Here is a 27,846-nt window from a genome sequence, read left to right as displayed (position 1 = left end):
CTCATTTGCAGGTATATTTAAGCTCTTAAAAATTTCAAAGTAAGTTTGCCAAAATGTTTTAAATGTGCTGTTTCAGAAGTACCATAGGTCCTTGGAAATATCCTTTCACGGAATGTAGCCTTCTAAATGTTTAATTTAACAGCTGATAATAGGATTCAGGCTCTTCAGGCTGAGAGCTTTCAGAAGTTTATTCAGCTTGTTTATCTAGATAGAGCAGAGACACAGCATGTAATTGAATAAACAATGGTTTAATTAATTTTTCAATCTTGCAGTATAGTTCATTTGTACATGTGAATGGTAATCTCTTTGGCAGATGCCAGTTTCAGATCGCAAAGTAGTGTTCCACTACAGGGACAAGAAATGGCTTTTCAGTCCCCATCTGTGTGTTACTTCTGAAAAAAGCACTATAAATCTCATCTCTTTTTTTATAGATAATACAGAAATATTATGATGTTTGTTTGCAGGTTGAAATTTCATGGCCTTAGATCTCCTGTTTAGTAGCAGTTTGTCTTCTACTTCAGCATGAACTAGACCCTTTCCCTGGAGAATGCAGGTGGAGTGTCTAGATCCAGTTTGTACAGCACCTTCATCAGCTTCCCAGGGACATGGGCTTATTTGCAGTCCCGTCCAGCAGTGGAGGCTGGTGCATGATGGCCTGAGGGTATGTGGAGACCCTGACAGGCATTGGTCAGGTTGGCAGGTTTGGATGAAGAACCACAGAAGCTTTTTTGCTTTCTCCCTTCTAAACACATGGCTGGGAATAAGAAATGTCTGAGCATGCACAATTTGGCTTTAAATTCTAATATGTAGTTTCAAGCTTTGGGGTTGTGCTTTTGGCTCAGTTTTTTGCTTGTTTGTTTGGATTCTTTCTACTGAAGCAAACAGAGCATTTGTAAAGTGCAGATGTATTTTGAAAAACCACAATAAAATGAAAGAAAATCACAATAATTACAAAGACTGAGTAAAGGTCAAAGATAGAGTTGGTCAAAGTCATCACCCAAACTTGCTCTGTAGTTTTCCTGTGGTGCGTCACAGCTCTTCAGACTTACGCTGGGCACTGCCAGTGCTGTTTGCTTGATTGTCTATCTCCATGTTTCAGTCTTTTTATAGAAGTCCTGAGCCCACAGCTGCATGAAGAAATAACATACAGACAAAGGTTGAGACTTCATATTAAACACAAGAATGCTTTTGATCCTCCATTGAGCTGAAGTAATCAGACTGAGATCGTAAAACCTCTGTTTTTTCTCAGATTTGTCTTAGAGTGCCACTTTTAGGATCCTGGTATTTTTGTCATTTTTAATGTGTTCTATGACAATGATTCCAGGAAAAGAGGCAAGCAGAAAATTATTGAGAACACTGACACAGGTGATGTGACTGGAGGATCATAGGAGGAATTTAGCAGCTATTACAAAAATAACTGTGTAGAAATGTCCAGGCTTTGAGACAGGGATTTCGGTTATGATTGAAGTAGCTAGAGGTTGCGCAATAAACGTGTAACAAGATAACATTAAATTTACATTGCCCTTTATGTTTTTCAACTCCATTGATAAGGAAATACAGTGAAATTTAATTATAAGGAGAATTTGGATGAGCATTCATTGAAATAAGTGTCAGCAAAGATTTTATCATTCTGATCAGACCAAGCACATGATAGAAAGGCATTGGTTACATAAATCACCTCATCTTGTAGCATCTGAAGATTATGCAGATTGAAAACAAGCAATTCAGTGTCTCTTGCAAGGAATTAGAATGAGTGTAGAAACTCCTAAGCAAGTTTAAATTTCCAAGGAAAGATGTTTTCTGGCCTGCACGATTCTGAACAATAATCAACTAATACAGCAACTAATCACTCTCGTAGTAGAGATCTGCACAAAAGTAATGAAGGAGACCTCTCACATCCCTCCAGACCCAGAAAACTTTGGAAAGCACGAGTATAAGGAGCTGTCATCTACAGTGTTGGCTGGCTTTCTGGCGGGAAGGCTGTGTCCTCTTCACTCTACATTCACTGGAAAAGCCTTTGGAGTTTGCTGTAGAGGGCTTTACTAATTTCTGGAATGTCCTTTGTGTTAATAGAGTTGTCTCTGGCCTGATGCAGTAAGAAGTTTCTTCTAAAAAAAAAATAGGCAAAACCAAGAAACAACAAATCCAGCAACTACAACCCACAATAAAAAGATTTAGAAACAAAACCGAATAAGTTTATAATAGCAGACTGACTGTTAACCTTTCCTGTACACAGATTGTTCTGATTTATTTTTGGAAGGTGGCACTAAGCTCTAGATCTATTCATGAATGCTCTGAGAAATGTATTTTCACTTTATTACAGGACACAAGATCCCACAACTCTCTCATCTTCTTTCCTTTCACTTTCTACCTTAGTTTGAAAGACTTTTTTCTCCTGGCTCCTCCATTATATTCCTTGGCTTTTTACAGAAGTACAACTTCTGTGTGCCAAACTCTTTTCACATAATGTAACTAAATCCATATGTCCACTTCATACAACTGAACATGAATCTCTGGCAGATGCTCTCTCAAAATCTGGCTGCCACTTCAGCCTTTTTCATTCCATGCAGGTTTTTAAGAGATTTTTGCACATGTAGCTTTAACTTTTGGCAACTGGAAAACAAACACACCTTCTTTCCTGCTATAGATTTCAAACAATTTCGTAAAGACTTGGTTCCCAGTTTTTGCATTCAAAGAACAGTGACTTGAAAATTAGCTGTTCTTTTTTCCTAGCCCTTACTGTTTTCCAAAGATTTGAAGATGTTTCTTTAAAAAAACGTGGAAACTCCAGCATTTTGCCTAAAGTTCCTCTGTCCTAATCCAATTTCTTTGAAGCACAGGTTGGATCAGCAGCTTGCACTTGGTTGCAGATGTTGTTCTGCCTCTTACTTGCCAAGCTACATGAGTCTGCTGAAGAAGTGAAAGCGGTGGGTTTTGTCTTGTGTTTGTCCATCACATTTAAAAGCAACTCATCAAAATTAGCTCTGCCAGTTTTCTGTGTTTTCTTTAGAGAGAAACAAGCACAACAGTATTCAAGCTTCTGCAACAGTTAAAAGTCTATTCAGTTTCATTATCTGAATACTACCGTTTTGGATTATATGTCTGTGAAATGAAGTTATATTTTCACGTATCCTTGTTCTGTGACCAAGCGCTATAAATTAAAAAGATCAAACACTAAAAGATGTGTGCACAGTGTACTTTTACTGCACTGAGACTGAAAAAAAAATCAAGCTGTAAAATCTGCCTGAGCTACCAAAAGGAGTTGTGAGGAAGTATAAGTGCTTCCAAAGATATTTAGAGAGAATATGTGTTTACATAGTAAATTAATTTCAAATAAAAGCAATTTATTTTGTCTGGAGATTCACATGGTATGTAATGCAGTTGAATTAGAAAAACAAGAACAAGGAGCTTGGAAATTCTTACCTATTTAAAAGCTGCACTAGGCACTTTCTATTTTAGGACAAGATTTAATTACATTCTGTAAAATGCATTGGCAGGACAGTCATTTTCTCACCAGCAGGTAACAGCAGTTCCAAAAAATGTGCTTTCTCCAATGTAGCTGTAGGAACTGTTGCCGCTTAGAAACTAGCATAGCCATTAATCAAAATAAAAAGAACAGACTGTTATATAAAGTAATCATTTTACCAGACAAGTACTTTGAGTCTGCCTAAAACAGATGATCAGAACATATTACCCAGTTCTTGGTTTATTGTCTCCATAAAAACTTGGAAGAATACATCTCTGGTCTTTTTTTTTTTTTTTTTTTATTTCTCCCAGGGACAAATATAATGTTGTTTCTCAAGGTTTTGGTGGTTTGGGGTTTTTTTTGTTTTGTTTGTTTGTTTTTTGTTTTTCTGTTGTTGTGAAGTGTTTTGGGGTTTTTTTTTTGTTGGCTTTATTTTATATATATATTTCCAGTTCTTGCAACATTTTTTTCTTATTGGTGACTGGCTTATTACTGCTGTAGTTCAAGCATACACATAGTCCACTGCAATGGCACTGAAGTTGCTGAAAAGGAGTGAATATCAATGGGAAGCTTCACTGAGGGTGTTGTTATCAGGAGTTAGGTTGCTGGTAGTAACCATGGAAACGTTCAGGATGATCTGAAGTAGTCTAAGGATAAGTAATAGGATGAAAGCAAGGAGAGGGAAATTTATGCTGATTCTTAGGGAAAAATAAACTCTTAATGTTGCGTCCTGTTAAATTACATAAAAGGTCACTAGGGAACAGGTAGGTGATCGGAGTAGTTTTAAACTGGTTTGGATTAAGAAATTTGAGGTTCTCTTGCAGGAAGGGGTTTTGGCAGGAGAAGGGACCCTCCTGAACCTAGTTTAATCACTCAGTCACCTTTGCTCTCTTACAGTCCCTTTTTTTTAGGGATACGTTATGCTGATTACTTGTGACTCATGCTCTCCTGAATAGGTGAGGATTTGCAAAACCATGTATTTTCCTACTACTTCATATTGTTACAGAGGATACAGTATTTTCCAATTTCAATTTCAATTCTTTTTATGCTGAAGTGGTGACAGAACACAGATTACCTTCTCCTGATCCTCCCACAGGCAGTGTATCACTGGCAAAAAGATAACACTAAATTGCTTTATTGTACAGTGTTCTTGGTGTCCATTACAACAAAGGTATTATAATAATTTCTATTGTAATGAATCTGCACAAACAGAGCATTATGAAAAAAGGATTTATAAAGCTTTTTCCCCATTTGATTGACAAAACCACCAGAAACACCAAAGAAAAAAAAAAAAGGAGCTTGCTTGATTCAGTATGCATACCAGGATGACTGGTAAGCTCCATGTTGTAAAAGACAGTGATCCTTTATGTGGCATTCTCATGAATGATTCCTTGCCTTATATCCTGCTTAGACAGAAATTTTTGATGCGCCTATGAAAAACTGAGATGGAAACGAAACAGGCAATTTCTTTGAAGAAGGTGGTAAATGTTTTTGATATTTCCTCACTTTTATTATTGTAGAACTTTCTGCTGATGAACCCATGCAAGTAACTTACACAGAAGTTTTGTTCTGTGACTCTTTGAGGTTAGTTTATTTACTTTTATATTAATAAAAAGCAGCAGAGAGAAGTCATAAATGTATTACTTTCCAATTCATGCTTGCCTGGATCACAAATTACGCTATATTGAGTTGTTATTTAAAGCATGTACATTTTTATGTAATAAGATCAAATTTTGTTGAAATTGACAGGTAAGAAAACTGCCTCCATCTCTCTCTCTTTGGTGCCATCTTTGCTCAACATTTGGAAACCAATGACCTATAAGAGTCTCTCAGAAATCCCAGCATGATATGTAGGAAGCAGCCAAGTGTCACTACTGGTCTCTGGCTTGTACAGCTTCTTACATCCCACAGATGTGATTTAGGCAGCTGTGAACATGTTTTTACACAATACTAGTTGTAAGGAAGCCAAATTGCCCTTTTCTAATGCCTTGAATTCATAAAAGACTCAATTGGTACAAAGCCAGCTTGAGTCTTCTTAATACTACTCAACCTTAGGCTGAATACAGCTCAGCAAGGCCGAGCTCTATGACTGTATCTAAAAATGCTATAATGAATAATTTTAAGTCTCTTCTGAATACCTTTAGATATTATTTTTTGATACATTGAGAAACTTTTATCTACTGGGATCAGTGTAATCGAAATGTGACAGCTCTTTATATTTCCAGTTACATGCTTTTAGCTTCAAATCTGCTCAAAAACAACATATTGTAGGATAATGTGGTGAATAAAAATCATTCTGCCCTTGAACTGCACATGACCTATTAAAAGCTGAGTGAAAAATTACTCACTGTCTGAGCTCACAAAGACAGAGGTTTTCAGTCAACTTGTACTGAGCAAACTCTGTAGTTTTCTCTGACCTGTGATGTTGACTTAAAATATTCGATGACCATTTGTTCAATACCAAGAAATCAAAATAGTTCATTATTCAGATAAACAAATGTAACAATATGATGTTACTGTTCAGCAGCTTTGCAGCCCATTTTTTAATTAACTGGTTTAACAAAACTTATTTTCTTCCTGAAAAGAACACCCAGGAAATTTAAAAAAAAAAAAAATAATAAACCCTCAGTGCTAGAGTTATGAGGCCAGCTTACAAAAGTGTTGCATGCTTTTACATACTAAAAGAGATAGAAGAAAAAAAGCACATACTCTAAAACTAGAACTTTTTGACTCAAATCAAAATTCTGAAAATAAATCAAAATTAATATTTAGGTGCTTGATAGATGTAATCCTATGTGTAATTACTTGCACCAAACATAATTTGGTATTAAACCCTTTGAAGAACTTTCCTTATTTTCCTGAATATAATCTGAAAGGGATCCCAGCTCTTGTCATCATATTTATGCTGGTGGGAGCTCTGCCGAGTAGTATTTATTTCTGACTTTAGCAGAAAGCATAGTGTGAGGCTCCAGAGGTAGCACCTGAAGGGAATAGTCAGAGGAGCACTGAAAGAACGTGCCATCAGAAAATATGGAGATCCAACACAGATACTCGTAGTCTGCCAGTTTGTCTGCCTGTTGTAAACACTCACACAGGTCACATATCTCCGGTAAGAGTAAATATTTTTGTGGATTTTTTCCTCAAGAAGAATCTTTTGAAGAAAAAGCTACTATCTTCTCTGATTCTTTCAGATAAATGGTTGCCTGAGATGGGGAAGGGCTGTAAACCAGGTGTATACAGCTGCCATTCCCGGTCTCCTGTAGGCATAGGGTCAGTATTGGGTGGGCTTTGAGACTCTGCTCAGCCTTGTGGTTGCGTTGGCTATGCAACCTCAGAGTCTGGAAAAGTGCAGGTATTCCTGTGCATCACCAAGTACTCATAGTCAATGGAGTTCCCATTTTTTTTGCTGTCTAAGAATTTCTGCAAGTCTAGGAAATAAGCTGTATTTCATTCCAGTTTATATCTGGATTCTTTTCCTCCTAAAGATTAGGAGATGAAGCATTTCTGCAATAAAATTAATCTTTGTGTATACATTCTATTGCATGTGCTATTTTTTCTTATCAGAGGAATTAACCTCTAGTAGCAATAAATACCATAAATTGTAAAAATTAAAGAGGGCACTAAAAACACAGGCACTATAAAAAAAGTACATAAATCAGTTTAAAAATAGGAATAGGTTTTCTGGTTAAGCTGTTTATTACCGTTCATATTAAAATTTTATGGGAGAATAAAAATGTTGTTTTTTCTGTGCATCTGAACATCAAATTGCAAACTCACCAATCAGTTAGAATAATGAAGTTCAAAGCAAACACTCATGTCTGAGCAGCTAAACCATCTAAAATTTCAACATACTTTAAATTAACGACATAGAAAGCAATGTATTTCAAACAAGTCTATACAAAGCTAATATATTTCAATGTAAGATGTTAAGAATGATCAACTCTTAGATTACAAATTGTAATCTTAAATAAGAAATCTCCATTCTCATCATTTATGACAAGTCTTCCACAGAAATACACTTGATTTAGAATACTTCAATCTCTTGAATAACAAGTATCTGAAAAGTGATATAAAATCAGTGCTAATAAAATTTGCCCATGACTCAAAACAGCAACAACAAGAACACAAAAACAAACAACAACAACAAAAAGTAGCAGTAAGTAGTGGTGCTAGGTCAGTTCTACAGCTCAGCTTGGGTGAGAAGATGTACTTAATATAACAGTGCAAATTAGGGTTTCTACGGAAGTAGAAACCTTTATGACTAAATGCTGAAGTTTCTATATTCTCTAGAATTTTGATAAGTTCAGCCATGTTTCGATGCATAAGGTCTCCTCTAAAATTTTGCTTGAGTCTTAAGTGTTTCAATTTTAACTGTCCTGAGTTTTTATTGAGTCTGGAAATTTAAAAGCCTCAAAATTTTGAAATACATAAGGCTGGTTTTTACATCAAAATACAAAAAGAGAATTTCACATGGTTTCAACTTGAAACCATATATCAGAACAGTTTTTCCTAAACCTGATACAAAGGCAGCCATAAGAATTTGAAACCTGTGATGTGATTCATACCACATCCTCTTCTTTTTGAAACTAGGTAAATTTTCAGTAATCTTCCATTTATTATATGATTTCTGTAACTCTGATATTTAGCCTCTGGCCTTACACTTGCTAAAACAACCTCTTGTTGCAGAACTCCCATTTGTGATGCCCCCCCTGCCCCCAAGATCTCTTTGCATTGAATGATGACAGTGTTGCCCAGTCTTTATTCTTTGGTTCATGACATATTTAAGGACAATCAGTTGCTTCCTGAGATGCAAATTATTTTATGGGACTAAGATAAGTGGTTGCCAGCTCAGACTAAATAATTCCTCTGTGACCTTAGGCAAGACACTTCAGTTCGCTGTAGCTAATGTCCTTATCTGTAAAATGTGAATGACACCACTTCATTTAGTGCCTAAAAAGAAAGTAACAATAAAACTTTTTCTTCTAGTACTATGACAGTGTACATCTGACAGACGTTACTGTTCATGAGGAAAGAAATAAATTAGTACTACATAGGACTAAACAATTACTCTGTGCAAGTCCAAGACTTTGAGTGTTTTATACCTAGACACAAGTGTTTCAACCTTTCAACAGTTATGCAGAGATTTTGGAGTTTGCTGGTTATTACCTTAAGACAACCAATCAAAGCAGTTGTTTTTTCTTTTCATTACTGAAACTGAGTTAAATTTTTGAGTGCACTGCATTCAATTTAGTTGGCGGAAGGAATAAATATCTCCGTCCCCAAAGTGTGTGGAGACCTGTCTGTCAGTATGTCCTCTAATGTGCCTTCATAAAAACTACAAAATCCAGAGCCTATCTCTTTTCACCACAGTGAGAAATTCCACACCAATAGCACCATGAATGGGCATGAATGGGCTGCAGCCATTCGTACAGAGCACTTGCTTTCTGAAGTGTGAGCATGATGAATATACTTCACTTAACAGTGTTGTGGTGATTTAACATCGTCATTTTAGTTATCAATATTTACAGCCTTCAGAAAATTTAGTGTTGGTAAACACACAATAGGCACAGATATCTTCCATGACTGTAAGCAGGGAGAATGATAAAGGCCACAATGTCTAGTGTGGGTTTAATTTTTACTGTCATTGGCAGTCTTAAGTATTAAAACTATAAACCATTTCTAACCAGCTCACTTTAAGTAGTTGGATTAATTTCTCTTTCTCTTCTAAACTGCTCAGAAATGCAGTTCATTATTTTTCTCATGGTTTATGACTTTTTTTTTTTTTTTTTTTAATAGCATCACTTACTCTGGTATTGGACTTTCTTAACAGTTCATTTCTATCTTGCAGACTCACAACAAAGTTCCTCCTCTCCCAGGCAGACTTCATCTTATATACAGGTAACTATTTCCTGCTAAGTCATTAATGAACAGTGTGCCACTGTGCTTTCACCCATTTGCAAATCCCAAACCACCAAATCCATATAAAACATACCAATTCATTTAACTCACAATTTCTTCTGTAAAGGATTGTAATTGTTCAGGACGGAAAACATATCTACATGGCACTCCCGAACCTCACCGTACCTTCACATTGTGGTTTCAATGTAGTATAGAGACATCTAAGGTTTTTGCAATGTAGTTATAAATTAAGCATGGCTTGGTCCTTATGTTTTTCTTTAAAAGAAAATCTGCATATTTATAATTATAGATGGCTAATATTTTTATAACTTTTTTTCTGATTTGTTGCCAAATTTAAACATAGCTTCAGAATATTATGCTTTACAGAAAGACTTTTGCACTGTGTTAACTGAAAGGATATGTGTTTGCCTATCAGACATACTGGTTTGCAAGACCTCATCTACACAGGTGATACCCTGGTGTAAAGTTTTAAGATCTTTCTGCTTCCTGCACTTTTGTTTCTAAGGGAAATAAAGCCAGGCCCACACAGGCTCAAACATTGCCTCTCTGTCTGATTCCTGATGTGGATAATTAGAAGCCTGAGACTCAAGGGCCACCCTGGGAAAATATGTGGTTATTTGAATTTGCATTTTGAACTTGCATGTGCTTTCAGATAAAAAGGAACTCCTTGAAGGACTCTGATTACCTGGCATGCTTATATAACAGTAGGATTTTAAAGTTCAGTTCTTTGCTTTTCTTTATAAATTCGGCTTCATTTTGGGAATTCAGTACACATGAAACCACGAAAAAGACAAGGTTACCATTGTATTGCTCTGTTATTGCCATACAATGCCATCTATCATAGACAAAAAGATGATGGTATGATGTTTCTCTGTTTGGGTGCAATGATATTCAATATGCATTTTGGAGAGCTGTGTGGTCGAAGTCAGAGAAAGCAGAGGTTTTCTTCTGACCTTTCTCATGTCCTGTGTAGAATTGTGATAGAATGGGAAAATGACCTGTAGGTCTGTAAGCTTTTCTTAAGACAGATAAAGGGATGAGGAATTTCTGATATCGAGTTTCCAGTATCTTGAAGAACACAAGATCATTTAAAAGTTGACACAGTTTGAGTCTTTTATTTGAATTCAAATGTGCCATAAGTAAATTGTGACTGCTTTGAAACCAGTGAAGTGGAATGGTTTTATTAAAAGTTTCAGTAATTACATTACTGTTATGGGAAGAGATTATTTCATTTCAAATATTTCCCCACTCCCTGTCATGAATGCAGAGGCACTGCTGCCCAAAAAGGGGGCACCTGGGAGAGGACTGGTAGCTACTGCAGCATTTGAATCCTGCTCTGTGCTGCCTTTCTTTTTTCCTGGGTCCATCATAAATTCACCACAGCTTGCAGGTAGAAAATGGCCTGCAGGTTGTAAGATGGCTACAGTTGTTAGATTTAGCCTGCTTTGTATAAAACAAAAAAAAAAAAGCACAATGCGGCATAAAGTAAAAAGGCATGCAAATGGTTTTGCTTTTTGTGCTTTCCTTTTTAAAACTTACAGACTAATGATGCCCTGCGCATGTTGAAGAGACTGGGACATACAGACTGGAATATTTCTTTCAAGTTTTTATTACGGGGCTCGTTATGCCTTGGTCTAATCCATCTGCCTAGGTCTAGTATTACCCTTAACTGATCTGGACCACAAAATCAGAAAAATGTCTCTGCCCTTAGGCTGAGTTGGAAAAATCTTTGTTATGTAGCAGATTTCCCTTCCCTCCCCTACTCCCTCAATATCTGAGCCAATAGGTAGAGTAAATACCAGTATGTTTACTATTTGATAACTGGCTCATGTATGAGAAAATTGGAAGAGTTGCATACACTTGCAAATCAGTAGTGTGATGGTGAACCACCACTAAAATCTGCTTGCCTTAATAATAATGTCTTGAAAATATGCAGTAATTAGGCGTTATAATCTTGAGATGCACTTCTTTCACAACATAAGGCTTATGATGAGCATTTAACTCACAGAGATATTTTCTTTCATTAAAAAATGATTACTCGAGCATGGTTTTAATAATTTTTTAGGAAAATGTAAACAGGAGTTAAATCCCATAGCCTTTATGTGCTTCAGAGGTTCCTTTCTGTGTCAGTCTTGCATAAGTTAAAAGACTCAAAAGGAATTTGAAACTGAGTTTTTTAACACAGTATAGAATTTTTCCAATTATTAACATTTACAAAAGGAAATGTAGTACCTAACTGAAATACCAAACCTATTTAACAATGCAATACTGTGCTTTTTTTATCCTCTTCTCTGGAGTAAGCTCCGGTTTCCAACCAAATTATGCAGAAGCTAATTTTCTTATCAAACTCTAGAGCACAGACAAGCAGTATTTAATTTAAATTTCTTACCATAATTTTAAAGGTTATTGCTCAAACATACCATTTTCATGCTACTGAATTGCATTGGATATGTCTCTAGCTTGGGAGTAGACACACAGGATAAAAATCTGTCTTCTGCTTCGCTCCTCTTCCTCCCTCTCTTTTTCTCACAGTTCAGCCATATTATTTCATATATATTGTTGCATACATTTACCAGTGTTGATATTTTACTGTTTTTAATGGTTAACCACATTGGCAGTTTGTAGACTCTGCAACAGCAGAATATGAAGAAGAGGAACTGCACAAACCCTCCCATGTCTCATTGGTAAGGATGTTTCCCATAACTTCAGAGTAGCATATACCTCCAGCCTGTTCTTCATGAAGAAAACATGATGACTTCTTAAGGCACAGACACCAATTTCTCTGCTTCTGGAGTTCACTAATGCTCAGATGATGGCAATTCATTACCGTGCAAACCCAATAATGTTGGTAAGTTTATAGTTCAAGTGATTGCAAAATGTCATTAGACCATTTATACTGATTTACTGGTTAGATAGTACATACAAAGTTGCTATAAGCAGGTGGAACATTGGCTGTGTAACAGGATTACAGAATATTTTTTCAAACCTGTTATGATATAGTTGAGACCTAATACCTGAAATGGTTCACACCAATTCTTCTGAGCAATGTAGACAACACAGACCTTGTATGAGCAAGCAGAAATGACTTGATGAGGTTTTTATCACTAGTACAACATAGAAAGGTACAGTCTTTATCCATTATATTTTGAACAAGCCATTTATATATGCATTGTGGGTTTTAGTGATACTTAGACTATTTTTTTCAGCATGCATTTTTTCTTGCTGCTGATGCTGAGGTTATATATTAATCTGTCCTTTACTGATGTATCCACTGCTTTGCCCAGAATATTTCCTCACACTATCCTAAATACACTGCTCCCTTTCTCTTTAGCAGGATATATAGAAATACCATAGTGAATAAAATTTAACAATTGTTGATATATTACTGAATAAAAATAATTCAGTATCTATACAGCAGCAGTCTTGTAAGCATAGGCAGACATAAAGAAGTAGTAAAAATGTAATAAAATCAGCTGAATTATTGTTATCCTTCAAGCTCAAATGGGGAAGGGAAAGAGTAACATTAAAACTGCTACACTGATTACTAGGAGACTTGCAAGCATTTATAATTTAACGCAAGAAAATAAGTAAGATCAAGACTAGTTTTAGGTTGAACTAACATTAAATTGTCTGAATTAGATGCTCCCCAAATAAAGGTATGAGCTTATATATATATATATATATATGAGTGGTCTTACTAGAAATATGGGAATATGGAAGATGGATCCACTGGGTTTTTTCCTCCTCAGTCTATTCCTGTGCTGGGCTTAGTTTGAGCACAGCAGAGATATAAGCCCAGAGCATATCAGAGAGTGATATTTCTGATCACTCAGAACACTGAGTCTATAAAATATTCATAAAACCCCTGCAATTTGAATTGGCCTTTCAAGTAATAAAAAAAATACATCAAAGTAATACAATAAATGAGGATGTCCCTCTACTATGTGTGATAAAAGCCATAAGGATTTCTTTTAAATATTTGATTATTGAAAATTAACTGAGGCTTTTTCTGGTGTGACAACTATGGGATTTCATACAGTATGAAACAGTAAAAAGAAAAATAATGTTATTGTTAATGGCTCTATTTCTTACCATCTAAACTAATGAGCATCTTTGATCTTCTTTGATTTCTTTATGCTTCCTTGTTTTCATCATTGTTAAAAGCCTACCTCTTCACTTTTCTTGTGAAATAATCTACATAATGCAAAGTGACTGTTTATGGAGCACAGTCAGTATTCCACCAGCAAGGAAGAAAGGGCATCATTTGATAAAAGCAGATGTATCACCGAGACAGCTACAAAATTAGAAAATTTTAGCAGTGAGCAGATCTTTTTTTGTTTCCTGCCAGTCAGGATTTAAACAAAGGAATCATTCCACGTTTGGCAGATGATTATGCTTCTCCAAGGGAAAACATAACACTGATTGAAAAGAGTTAAGGTGTCCTTTTTCTCAGATAATTTTGTTCTTTGAACATTTTCAACTGCCTGTTTCATTAAAAAAAATCTAAAAAATCTGAGCAACGGTAACAATTATTGTTTCAGGGATATAAGCAATGTTGATATCATCCTTTTGTGAGTTCATTTTTTATTTCAGTTTTCAGACTCCTACTTCATTAATTTTTGCTTTTGGTCCCCAGACAGCAGATACCAATGTAGGAGGACACCTGCCACCTTCCATATTGCTGGTGTACAGGCTCCCATAAATTTATTTGAAGCATTGAGGTTGAATATTAAAATATAAGGCTCTAATCCCATAATGTCTTCTAAATTTGAAAGCCTTACTTAATAGCACTGAGTGTCTACCTCAAGTCTATCTATATGGAATTTTCACGTAATTTCTTATTGGACATAGTTCCATAAGGAACAAGAGAGAATTATTTTAAAGAGCTTAAATTACAAATGTGTTTGTATTTAGCACAGCCTGACTGTAATTGAATTGTTCCATTGCAAATAAAAACTATGATTTAAGAAGCAAATCCTTAGCCAGAAATAGATATTGTTGATATAGCAGATTCCGGAAAAAGTATTGGCTCCCCTGGACCTTTGTCTGAAAGTGGGAAAATAAAGCAAAGTTTGTCTTAGGAAGCTGTATGCCAGTGTTTCATTACCAGTGGGATCAGAAAATGGACAGAGCTGAGGAGGCCAGGGATCACTCAGATGTTGCTCTGCAAAATATCTGGCTAGGGAGAGGCTGACTAAATTCTAGTGTTCTTTTTTGAGACTAACATTCCTGATCCCTAGAAGGAGAACATACTCATTTTCTCCTCTCTTCGTACAGTCCCGGGAATATCTTGATCAGTATTAGAGCTGTATGCAATATGTAACAGAGATCACATTTTATAAGATGTATTTCAAATTATACATTTCCACACACTATATTAACATGAAATGCATTGTTGTCTGATTTCAATACTTTAACATTAGTTTCCATTACTTGCACAGTAAGTAAAGTACGAGATGCTCATCAAATTTGGATTTAATTAGATAGGACATGCTATCACTTACTGACTGACATAAGTAGAATGCACTATATACCAGCATTGTATAATACTTTTCTGTTCTGAGATGATACACAGCAAAGTTACATTTAACGTTGAGTGCCTAAACCCAGTCATTTGAGTTTTCTTAAAAATATTAGATTAAGTTTTATAGACGGTAGGTGTGACATTGAAAACTTTTTTTTTTTTTTTTTTTTTTTTCTGGCTGAGATTATTCACTGGCTTCATCCAACTTTCAAAAGCATTTCTTATGTCTTTCAACAGTAACCTTGTGACCTTTCATTAATTCTACTTGTAGCAACCAAAATAAAATCCTGCATGATTCTCCCATAACTGAGGTTTGGTGCTACTGCTGCCAGCGGAAGCCTTCTTTATCCCAAATATGTAGTTGTTATTATGCCACATAGAAGAGCACCAGATGCAAGAACCAAAAAGAGGAGTTTGCAGAAGGAAAGTCAGCAAGTCTGGGCCTTTACCCAGGGAAATGCTCATCTCCAAGTGCTTTGAAAACCTGCTACAGAATGAAATTGCTTTTTCACTTTTTAGCTCCCATGGAGCACAGTCTAAATGCCTCTGTGATTCACCAGCATCCCTGATAATTCCCTGAGACATCCAGTTACAGCCTTATTTGTGCTGTTTGTAATCCTGGTCGCTTTCTGCAAAAGCAGGTTTGCAGGAGCAGCCCTGGGGAGCAGGTCCCTGCCGGAGCTGCAGCAGGAGCCACCTGCCAGGGCTGAGCTGGGCACTCGCTCAGCCTTGTTCCTCTGTGCAAAATGACAGCAGTGGGATGGCTTTTCACTCGAGCAGCAGCATTGCTTTCAAAGCCCATTCATTGTGACCAAATAACAGATGCCTAAGCCTTACTCATTGCTGCTGTGTCATAGCTCCTGGTGACCAACAAAACTGAGGAAAGGGTTTCTCTGTTTTCTCAGGCTACTTTTCCTATCTGCAGTACTTTTCTAGCCCTTTCATTATAGTGATATCTGAGCACCTGTTTGCCTTTTATCTCTCAGAAGCTTCAAAGCTGTATCCAGAGTAGCAATTGGAGCAGGCCATCTCAAGAACCACCATGGCTCACAGAGATCTTCAAAGAGACTTAATGCAGATGCTGGCAGCTCAGAGTTCAGCATGAGCTCATTCAGCTGCCTTCTTGGGTAAGCTTTGCACCCTATCGTGTGTCTGTAGTGCTGTGCTTGGACTGTGGTGGGTACCCAGTACTGTTCTGGTGTATGTGGCCCTTCAGCTCACCATAGCCATGTGCCTCATGAGTTTGTGCAGGTAGACATGATTATGGTAGCCAGAAGACTTGCATCCACACCGTATTAGCTGTGACAGTGCTACAGGACATTTGGAAGACAGGACAAGTGTCCTAAGGTCTGACGTTTCACCAGGACAAGAAAGAGAATGGTGTCCAGTGCTGTGGTAACTCCACATACTTCCCTCTGTATTTTTTATTTTCCTCGGTTGCTAGTTCCCATTAGACAAAAAAGCTTTCTTTACCACAGTTTGTTATATACAATTCACATAGAAAATTGTTGGTCAATGTTAAAACATTTTTTATTTTATAGGACAAGAGTAAAAATAAAACTAGATCCATTACATTCCTCCCCATCTCAAGAGGTCTGATTTCCAGTAGATCCTTCCAGTTCCATATGGCTTTTTGATTTTCCATCACAGTAGACTCTTTCTTATGTTCAGGAAACCTTTTTATCTTTATTCATAGCTGCCTACATAAATTCTTGGCTTGTTATTTATGCTATCTATGATAATGCCCCTTTCATCTTAAAATACTGCACTGAATTTGTCTTGATTTTATGTTAAGGGTTACACTGACAAAGGCTGATAGAACACATGGAACATTATTTGTATTTACTTATAAAGCTGCAGTATCCAGGACGACATCATCACTTCTATAAAGTATTATCCCATAAAGATCATTTTGAAAGTGAATGTCATATATCATTTTACTTTGACATATAAATACATTTCAACCTATCTGCCTAAGCCTTTCCAGCACATCCATCACACCAGAAGTGTGCTGGTGCCAGTGAATCAGAAGCTACAGCAGCAGTTAACAAGTGGTGTGCTAATTAATGGCTCAAGCAGAACAGTATAAGAGTGATTTTTCCAGACACTTCACTCAAAAGTGATTTAGAAGGAAATGCCTTTTTAAAATTTTTATATAATGTCACACTAAATGAACCATAAAGAAACAATACAGAAAATACATAGCTTGGAATTTATGAGAACATTTTACAACTATTAAAGACCACATTTAAAGGTCTGAACTTTAAATGGAGCTGAGGGACCTTTAAAAGTAGATTTACCAGCAAGGTCATCTTTAAAAATGGAAAGGAAGAAAACCAGTCCCCAAACATCAGAGTCAGGAACATAACAAAGCACAGAATTGCTAGACAAGAGAGGAGGCAAGGAGAGTTTTCTGGCTGCTAAGTCTCTGTTTGAGATTTGAATACCCTCTACTTTTGACAAAGACATCATTCAGGAAGTTTTTACAAAATAATACTAGCCTATTTCATATGCATTGAAGAGCACCACTTCATTCAAAGCTACAGTAAATGTACCCAGAAGAGAGCTGAAAGTTAATTAGCAGTGGGAATTGTTTGCCACCTTTTTCTTAGTCAGACAAGTCCTGTAAATAAGTCCTGTAAATAAGTAGTGTCTAACATTAATGACCTATTTATTTTTATATAACATTGAACTTACCAACCATTTTTACTTATCAGTTTTTTAAGAAAATATTTTAGAGCTAGAATCTTGTAAAATTTCAGCCTGTAGCAGAGTTCACCAAAGTTAATGAGCTGTGAAAAATAAGATTTAGTTTGGGAAGGCTGCTAAAACCTTTTTGTAGCTGTAGCCTGTACTAGCAGGATATGATCAGTTAAAATTGATACCTCAATTAATCCTTTATTTGAAATTGAGAAAATAATCTATATAGTTTTATTTTTAAAAATATATGAAGTTCATCCAAATGCTACACCCCAAAAAATGTCATTCAGACTTGTAACAACCATGGAGGCTAAGTAAAAGTACTTAAGAGACACATACGCTTCTTTGGATATAGTTAATAAATAGGTTATTAAAAAAAGTAAAATGAAAAAATAATCGACAGGGAAACATTTTTTCCCCTTCCCTAAGTACCTCTAGCAAAGACAGCTTTTTATTATGAAAAATAGGAAAAAAAGAAAAGTCTTCAGTTTTGCAAAAATGTTCCTGCTACAGAAAGGGATATTCTCTGTGAATCCTATTGCAAACCAGAATAGTAGATATTTCTTCTTTAAAATGGAATAAGCAAGACCATCAATAGTATAAAGTGCTAAAGTACCAAAAACTAGCGCTGGCTGAAGATAATTAGTTACTGTACTGGCAGAGTATCTTGTTATAAATCAGAATGCACTCAGATCAGTCTAATCTTCAGGAAAGAAATTGAGAGGGTAAATTTTGTTTTCTAGGTTTCTCATATGTGTGTATATAAATGCTCACTCATATATTCATATGTATATGTAACACACACACGTAAGTATGTATACCTATGTATGTGTTTATCTGAATCTAGTGCAGAAAAAATGAGATCTGGGAGAAAAGCGTAGCTCTCAGTTATAACATGCTTTAGCCTAACTTTGGCTACTTATGTAAATTGGAAAGGCCTGCAGTCAATAGGGGGACAGGTTCTGATGGAAGAAGGGAAAAAAAAAAAAAAAAAAAAAGAAGAGGGAAAAGATCTGCCAAATCAAATAACTAGCAAGTAGCAAGAAGAAAAACAATCAAATGATCAATTCTTTCTTGCATTTTGAAAATGTCATTATGTTGGGAGGAGTTCCTCACTGCCCAGCAAAGCGGTGATGCTGTTCACTGAGGACTTGTTTTCTGTGCACCCTGTAGCACTGGACTGGCCTGTGGCTACTCAGGGGTGAAGCTACGAAAACTACTGACCTGCTCACAGTGTCACATCACCTGGGGACAGATACTGATCAAGCGAGAGCTCCCTCCTAGGCTTTACCTGGATCATCACTGCTACAGGTAGGGGATTGGATCTGCGTTTGCAAGCAAACAAACACACACAGTAGCCAGTATATCCTACCCATGTAATGTGAATACCATATCCTAAAACTATACTTTGAAAACAAGATTGGAAAACTCTTGTATATGTTCTACATTATATTTGGAGTTATCTTCTTTCTTTTCCTGACTGGGAACAATAATAATCTGTATTGGGAAAAAAAGAAAAAAAAAAGTGATTGTAAGTTTAAGAGTCTGGCTTTTGTTATCATGTGAACACTGTGTCTACATATTGATATGTTTTCTTTTAGAAGAAAAAAATCTGCCTTTTTCTATTTTAGGTTAAAGTCATCACAGGATTTCAAAACAAACAACAAAGAAATCAAAAACCCGTTTACTTCTTTTACAGTGTGAACTGGTACGTTAAAATCTGTCATAAAGTTATACTCAATATTATGCTGCATTCACAATTTTTTTACTTTTGGATTTCCTTTCTTTTTTCAGGACAGATGTCTGGGAAAAACAGAAAACAACAAGCTGTTGCTACATTCACCATGCTGGACTCCTGTTCCAAATGTCATTTTCACTCATGCTGCCTGGTAAGATCATATGAGAAATGACATAGAAAGGTCACAGAATCATCACTTCTGTATTAAAATGGAATAGCCTCTTGTTTGCTGTGCTTCTTCACAACTTTCAGACCTTAATGTGAGTAAATGAGTGGCATACAAAAGGCATTTAAAAATTCAGTCCATTTTGTTTTATCTAGAAAACAGAAATAGAACTTGGCAACTTCTGGGTGTTTTCTTGATAGCAGATATTTAGAGAAATATCCAACTACATGAAGAACTATTTATCAAAATAAACATGCTATCTATATGTAAACACCTCTACCTGTTGCAGAGATTACTTTTATATCCCCATTTTTCTCCAGTCTTGGAGGCATATTGTTGCACTTGAAGTGCTGATAAAAATGATTGGGTTCTGCTGACCACAAAATGGGAAATGTCAAATAGATCGAAATCCACAGATTAAAGTGAAAATAATTGCTAAACTTGCTACTGTCGCTTGAACATGTTTGCTTGGCAACACAATGTCCATATTAAATAGACAAATGTAATAGATAAATGTCTCTCCAGTCCAAAAAGAACGCCTTACACTGTAACTGGCTATAAACATTAGTACTTCATCCTAGTGGGTGAATGTTGTTATGAGATTAGGCACTAAACGTCCCTCATTACTTTTTAGAAATCATACTAGCTGCTGCCTGTCAGCACCTAAATATCCGTGACCATCTGGTGCACATGAATAAATATTTAAAGGTGCATGATAACGTGTAGTGTAGAAACAGATGCAGTTCTTTAGTATGTGGAAAAGAAGAGTTCATGCTCCAGACTAAACTACTTTCCTGACCTGAGACACAACTGAAAAACTCACCCAAAAGCAAAGGGCTTTATTGTCACTGGGTCCAGCTCCTGGTGCTGCAGGAAAGGCAGCTACTGCCTTCAGCAAACTCCAGCCCAAACTGATGCAGACCTCCTGCCTCTTCCTCCTGGCTCGCCATGCAGCATCTATGCACAGTTCACCTCCCCTTCCTCAGCTCTGGCTACATGGCAAAGCCTTATTTAAAATCTAGGTAATGTACAGTTACTACACGTGTGTCTTAAAGGGAGGAGTGGGCTGCTCTGGCATTTTTGGTGTTGTTTTTCAAGGCCTCCTCCTTCTAGGTCTTCTGTTTCCATTTCCTTCCCCCTTTGTTTCACTGTTCCCCTGCCTGGAACAGTCATCACGTAGCTTACTCCTCTACTTCTTTCCCCATCTCCTTCTATTCTTCACTGTCATTGTTGTATTTTATATTCACAACTATAAGGTATCCTTTCTCCCTTACAGCCACAATCTTAAAGAATTATTAAATTCCTTTTTATACTCTTGCAACATTACATGCCAGGTTTTTTCAGCACTGTGAGGATGGAATAGTAAGTCAGTGTGAGTGTATTGAGGTTCTTGTATTTGACTGCCAGCTCTGCTGTCACACTTTCTAACTGGCAGGCCTGTATTAGCAGGCCTCTCTTCAGATCCATAAACTACATTAATATTCCTCCTGAAAAGGTAACGTGCTCATAACCTGTACAGTCCCCTCTGTATTGCCTTAAACCTCCCATCTTCTGTCATTCTCTGTAATTTGGCCATCCGAGGCTTTCACTGTATTCTTCATTTTCTTTGCAAAGTAAAGTCTGGCAACTTTCACTTCCTCACTTCTTCTCCCTAGATCTCCCTTTCTGTGCCTAAATCTCCAAGATTTAGCTGTTGTTTTAAATAAATCTCTTTTTCCATTCCAAATAGGTGTCATACTTGCTCTTTGCTGTCCTACTGAAGGAGGATATTTGTCCAATAATCTCTCAACTACTAATTTTCACATTTTACTAGGATACAGATTTCAGACAGCTTTTACCTTTATTAGAGAAATAACCTAACTTCTCCATTCCATGCAATTTTATTAGCTGTTTATCTTACTTTCTAAAAGCTTGCAGCTTTTGAAACTAAAGTTTATGATTTGTTGATGATATTTATGCAAAATTGATCTGTGAGCTCTCAATTTACGTCTCTTCTTCCATCATCAGTTTCAAACTAATCCCATCACCAAAATTCACGGCAGAATGAAGAGTACCTTTTGTTTTGGAAAAGGTGAAGTAGTCTTTCATCTGTCACACCTGTAGTGACTGAACCATCTAGGCAATACCCATTCTCCAATCTGCATTTGGAAAGTTAGAGTACTTCATGATGATATAGATCCCAGCAGTATTTAGCTCCCTAGTAATGTTTGTCTTTTTAACTTTATCCCTTTCTATTCTGCTTGAGCAAAGGAGAGTCATAGCAAGGGAAGGATTTAGGACAGACACACACTTCAACACTAACAGAAATTAATCTACAGTAGTTCTCCAAAGCTCTTTGGTTCCAGATAAATTATTTGTAACTCAGCTTCCCAAGCAGTACATGCCATCAGTCTATGTCTCGGTCACGCCAATGGTTTGGCTGTTGCTATGATATCTGATCCATCCTGCAGCAAAAACTCTGATTCCCATTTTACCCTCCTCAGGTATTTTTATCTTTTTAACTGAACAAATATTGCAGTTGTTTCTTTCTTAAGCCTAATTGTGTGCCATTACAGCTAAGCAGCCCATGGTCTTTCCTGCTAAACAATAATATTTTTTATGTTTGGCAATCTTTCATGCAGCCAGTGCAGCTGTAGGCTGTGGCATTCTGAATGTTTTCTGTCTGTGTCTTTAGAAAACCATTCTGTGTTTAATATGTATGGAAGGGTTTTCTTGATTAAAGGACATACAGTGACAGATACTGCTAGATCAGGTCTCTAGTATATTCTTTCTGTTACTGCTCAGTTAAAGCAGCTTAATGACAGATGGGGACTCTTCTTCTGGTCAATAATTCCAGAATTTCTTAAGAGGAGAGTGCATGTTCTTGAATGGAAAAGACTGGATTTTCAGTACTAGACTTTCCTCAATATTCAAGTTTGGTCTGTCCTAGGCATCTGCCTTTGGTCATTGCTACAGACAGCATACTAGGACCTTCGGTTTTACCCACTGTAGCCATTTTAAATGCTTTTACCAATAATGCCCAGAGAATTAAGCCATTTCTTCAGTAAAAAGTATAAAAGTCAGACTTCCGTTAATAATATAACTAGGCCTAATTGCATCAGGCTTGTTTTAATTTTCCATAAGTATTTATGTATATATTTTCCAATCTATTTCATTTTTCTTAGCCTAAATTGCAATGTTGTTTTTATTCTACCTTATATCCTCTATATTTATCTCTCCTTAAATGTTCCTTGTATGGTCCTCAAAACCATGACTCTGACTAGAAGGGCCAAGGAACATTAAATCAACCACACTGAACTTGTCTGGACATAATTTGACTGGCAGCTTGCCTTAAATAGTATTTTTCTCCCTGTGTATCCTTTTGATTTTACAACAGAAATTTCCCTGAAGCAGCACTTGCACTATGATGTTTTCCCTAAAAAAAGGTTACTTGATATTCTTTTTAATTATTCTCTACTCAGCTTCAGAAAGCTGTCAAAATATACCTTTAATATTGGAATAAGGAGTCGACCATTAAAATAGAAAGTAAAAAATATATATATATATATATTTCTAGGCAGATAAGTTTTGCTTATCAGCTACCCTGGAAGTAACTTTCACAGTATAATGTATTGCAAATGTCTTTTGCAAATAAGCTAGGAACAACTTGTTGAGAGTGACAAATAATTAAAATGAAGTTTGATAGGGGAAATATGCAAGCATATAAAGACTCATAAAAATAATACCTTTTTAGTAGATGCAATTTATACAGAAAATTTGGCTTCTTCAAGTAGTATCCTTCTGATGTCCCTATGCCAAGTTCAAAATTAAACAAATTGAAAAATTGGTTTAAAATTAGGTCCAAGCCTAGAAACTTTCTTCATCACTTTACTGTAGGTTGCCAAAGAACATTATCTGTATAATAAATCACGGTCTGCCTTGGCTTTAACCAGGTTATTCTCTATCTTCCCTTGGCCTTTGATATGTATTTTTTTCTTTTGGCTTATGCAGTTGTCAGTGAGGCACAACTTTTTTGTTACTCATTTGCTTCCCTTTGTACTTGAACAAATTAGCTTTACCTTGTCAAAGCCCATATGCCTCAGGTGTCTTTGAGTGCAGAGTTTCTTCTGAGGTGAGCACAGATAATCTCAGGATGAAGCTTCATTAGTGTTTGAGGCTGATCTAGATCTGTCATGTTACCAGCAGAATTGTCTACCCCTTGTCCTGCTCAGTCTGTTATTTTGGTCCATGTGTTTAGTGATTTACAGATATGGATAAAGAAGTGAAGATTAGTGAAAAGAATACAAATTAGCGAAAATATTCACACTGACTAATCCTGTCTCTTATGTGTTTTACATGTCTTAGTTCATACAGTGGCTCTGCTCCAGGATGGAATTAGAGGGAGGACAAAATCAGCAGGAATTTGGTTGTTGAAGATTAGGGCAGACGTTCTCAGACAGCTGGAAAACGCCACTTGCCTTCCTGAAAGTCTAACGTGCTCTTCCCCTGCATTTCTTCCAACACTTCAGTGGAAAAATTCTGTAAAGAGACAGAAATTTTTACATGGCTCAGTTTCACAGCACACCTGGTTCCTGAGCAGAATGGGCTATTAACTAATTGAAGGTCCTGTGAAAATATTTCAGGAGGAGGAAGGATTGGAACCGGATATCAAGGTTAGAAGTGTTGCAGCTTCAGGTCTATACTCATCAAAAAGTTTGTCCATTAGCTAAGGCTCTGCTAAAAAGTTCTTGATATAGCATTTTTTTCCATTTGTTTTCTGTTAAATATTAGCTATATTATACCCCTGAATGTGGCATAGTCTTTCAACAGGAAAATATATGCCTGCTTAAATATTGAAGTTCCACAAAATAAAATTAACTTTAGATCCTGCAATTAGGTGGAAAATAAGTAGTTGTCTCTGATCTCTTTCTTTTCATAGCAGAAGCAAAATTATTCTTCTTGTTTAAAATTTGAAATGTAGGTTTTTTTTAATGTTGTTCTTCAGTGTGCCACATCTTTTTATTTATAACTAACATGACTCAGTTTAATAGAAGGCAAAAGGACAGAGGAGAGACTATTTATTTTAATGGTCTGTAAAATGATAAAATACCAGCAGAAACAGCATAAAATCAGTGAGAAAGTATTTGTTGATGGGAAAAAAAATAGCATTATAATCAGATAATTTTTAGTCAACCCATTTGGATGATATTTTTAACAAAAATACATGTAGTACTTACTATTATTTCTTCAAAATAAATGTCTACCGTTAAGCTATTAATGTTTTTATTGGGTTGTGAAATAAAAATTTATAGCCTTCTTGCTGCAATTTAATTTATTTTCAGATGACAATGTATAGGTTGGAGCAGAGCAGCCAGGAGCTTCACCTACATACAGTTTTTGTGTAAGAAAATTATTTCATAAGAGTACAAGTTTTAGAAATTTCCCTGAAAGTAACCTAGTGAAGTATTGCAAGAAGAGCATTTCTTGGTTGTATACTTGTGCCAAAACAAGTGAAACCTATTTCAAATTAGACATAGAAAGCATTTGTTGTCTTTAGGCTTCAGAAAGAGCAGTGAGTGCTTGCAAATGCCCTTGTCTTCATCTGTGCCATTCTTTATGGGTATTGTACGTGAGCACACACAGATAAGTAAGTGAGCTTGCCCATCCCAGGCTGTTCCCAATTAGTAAGTAAGTTTAACTCAACGATATTACTTTTCAATTTCATCTTATTCTGAATCTCAAGCAGATGCGAAGGATAATTTTTTGGGAAAGTAACATCTTTGTGGAACAGAGTTTAACAGTGAGACAGAAGACAGTTTGGTTGCAGAGTAAACCTTACATTTCTCCACTTTCCACCTTCTTTCCTTAGCACAGCAGGGTTTATTCTGGAATAGAAAAGGTACTACTTTTGTGCAATTTTTGTCAACGTATTGTGGTTGTTCTAAGTCTGTTATTTGAAGGCCTTTTCCATGGAATTTAGCCATTCCAATGACACTTTGTAATTTGCTTTGTTCAGGAAAGATTTTCAGTCACGCAAGTAGCATACAGGCAAAGAATACATAAGGCCAAAAAAAAAAGCTTTTCCAGGCAGCGAGATGTTGACATAGAAGGCTTACAGAGAAGTGATGTAATTACAGGAGGAATTGAAATATCCTGTAGGGCTCTACTGGACACATATGGCTGTAGCAAATAATGTTTCCCATTGTTCAGAATACCTATTCCAAAAACAAAAACACAACAAAACCCACATGAAAACTACAAACCTTTGTACTGCAATTTTCTGTGCCTCCTAATTGTCACCACTAAAATAAAATCTGAAGTAGAAAACTCATTGAACCTTCAGAAACATTTATTGTTTCAGTGCTTTTGTTATCATATTTCAATCTGTTACTCTAATACAAAAGATATACTCTAGGAGAGTGCTTATTTATTTGTGCAATGGTAGTGCCCAAGTGGCAGTGGCAGAATAAGGGATACGCATTGCGTCTGCATGAAGCGTTGCATGCACAGACAGTAAATTACATGCCCAGCAAAAGATATGGCAACATAAGTGCTATCCAAATTAACTAAATGCATATACTTAACTTTGTACTGTCAAAGAATATTAAAAATTAAATCTTTGCAGAGGTAACCACTGTATTGGTTCTGTTCTATCTCTATAAGCAGTAACACAATTCAACAGAGAGCAGAATGTAGCCAAAGGATTCATTGCACTGTTCACAAGAGTTAAGGACTTGGAGGGTTGCAGAGTTTTTTCCTTCTGATACGTGGAATCTCTCACAAAGAAATAAAATTTTTACTTCCATTTCAGGATATGTGATCCTCGCATCTCTGATTTTGCTGTTATCTATTTCCTGTGTCATATTTATCATTTGCGGACACCTGCATTCTATGCCAGAAACACTATCTGGAGTGTGCAAGACCTATATCGTGTGGATACTGGGGTTGTAATTGAGCGATGGACTGTTACTTGCTGAGGACTGCAGTCTGCAATACATATGGAATTTCTAGTCTTGCCAGCTTAACCAGAGCATTTTATTTTTATTGATCACTAGGGATTGAAGTATGCAATGAAATATCAATACCTGTAGGTAAGACAGTTTTCCACACAGCCTGTTTTTATGGCTACTGTAGATCATTTTTTCTTGTGTTCCCAAAGTAACTGTCTTCTAGCAACTCATTACTCAGACATTCAGTGGAAAATGGAAACCCACCCACAGTGATGACAGCTAAATTAATATGCAGTATAATGCAAACAGCTCCACAAGTTAACTGGAACAATATAAATTATTCCTATACATGCCAGGGCATTTCCAAGAAGGGTTTCACCATTATAGAAGAATAAATTCAGTAATTCTTTCTTATAGTTGAAGAAACCTCAAAGAGAAGTTCACCAGAGTACTTTCACAGTATTTTGTATAGAAGTCATGTCTTGATAATAAGGAAACAATACTTCTTTGGACAGTTAATGGGAGGAAATCTTGGTCTCTGTATGTCCACTGTCACCAATTTCGTAGTTATAGATATTTTTTTTGAACTTGAATTTGTGCTGGAGTTTGCTTTTTTTCTGTAAGATTTGGCTGTGCTGATAGTGTTGAATAAGTTTGCAGGTTTTCACTCTTTTCTGGTTGATGAGTAGGTAGGAGCAGCAGTGCAACTTTCCTGCCCTGCTAAAACACAGAAACTGTAACCATTCAAAACTGTGCAGGACTCAAGGCCTTAGAGTTCACTTGCTGGAGCAGTATGTTGCTGTCAATGGAAGACGTTCGTAAGTAATGCTAAAATTTTATTACCAGATATTCTGCTCATGTTTTTGCCTCACCTTCAACATTAAGAAAATAGAAATCCTTCCCCATAATAAGGATGTTTTGGGTTTTGTTGTTGTTTCGGGGTTTTTTTTTGAATTTTTCATGCTTTTTCTTCTTTTGTCAAGAGAAAGCAAAAATTAAGAACACATACAAACAGACCAAAGAAGAAACTTTAAAAAACCCAGTGTGTATAAATTAAAGTTTAAAAAAAAAAAGTTTTTAAGCTTTTTCCTTCATGGAAAGCAATGGTTTGAACATTTCTCCCATTCCTTTTTATTAAAAAAAAAGTGGCTGAGAAAATGTCTCAGCATACATTACTACTTCTGTTTCTCTAACTTCAATTTATCTTCAAATTTGTGCTTAAAAAAAAAAAAACAACCCACAAATTAAAAAATAGAAAGATGCCAGAATTTTCCCAGCATTTTTCATAAAAGATCAAACAGAAGATTGTTGATAAAAATACCCTGCTGTTTCACTGTAATATTTGTGATCTGTCTAAAACATTAGCTTTGAAAGCTATTTTTCTAGATGTTTAACAGACTTGAA

The 27,846-nt window shown here is 36.2% G+C and overlaps 1 protein-coding gene and 1 long non-coding RNA gene across 2 annotated transcripts in view; one reads left to right on the top strand and one right to left on the bottom strand.

Annotated features, from left to right (window-relative positions):
- Positions 1-271: 271 nt before the first annotated feature.
- LOC309441466 overlaps positions 272-27,846 on the bottom strand; it is a 39,647-nt gene continuing 12,072 nt past the window's right edge. Inside the window, exon 5 of the long non-coding RNA XR_014184382.1 lies at positions 272-1,127. This is a non-coding gene — a long non-coding RNA (uncharacterized lncRNA). The remainder of the gene's footprint in view (positions 1,128-27,846) is intronic.
- Positions 14,792-19,979, top strand: LOC309441129 (uncharacterized protein). Its single transcript, XM_082055592.1, has 5 exons — positions 14,792-15,380; positions 15,896-16,036; positions 18,783-18,920; positions 19,241-19,317; positions 19,404-19,979. The coding sequence occupies exons 1-4, from the start codon at positions 15,301-15,303 to the stop codon at positions 19,311-19,313; spliced, it is 432 nt and encodes a 143-aa protein (XP_081911718.1). The 5' UTR covers positions 14,792-15,300; the 3' UTR covers positions 19,314-19,317; positions 19,404-19,979.

The sequence above is a fragment of the Streptopelia decaocto genome (assembly GCF_964273445.1).
Source record: "Streptopelia decaocto genome assembly, chromosome: 6".
Lineage (NCBI taxonomy): Eukaryota > Metazoa > Chordata > Aves > Columbiformes > Columbidae > Streptopelia > Streptopelia decaocto.
Note: the sequence above shows the minus strand (reverse complement) of the source record. Positions and strands in the feature narration are given on the sequence as shown.

What these genes read in the sequence shown, in the direction of transcription:
- LOC309441129 (XM_082055592.1), top strand. Translation starts at nt 15,301, where the DNA reads ATGCAAGAACCAAAAAGAGGAGTTTGCAGAAGGAAAGTCAGCAAGTCT. An exon ending in TCATTCAGCTGCCTTCTTGG is followed by an intron (nt 16,037 to 18,782) that starts GTAAGCTTTGCA and finishes TGCACCCTGTAG; the next exon opens with CACTGGACTGGCCTGTGGCT. An exon ending in CTGGATCATCACTGCTACAG is followed by an intron (nt 18,921 to 19,240) that starts GTAGGGGATTGG and finishes TTTCTATTTTAG; the next exon opens with GTTAAAGTCATCACAGGATT.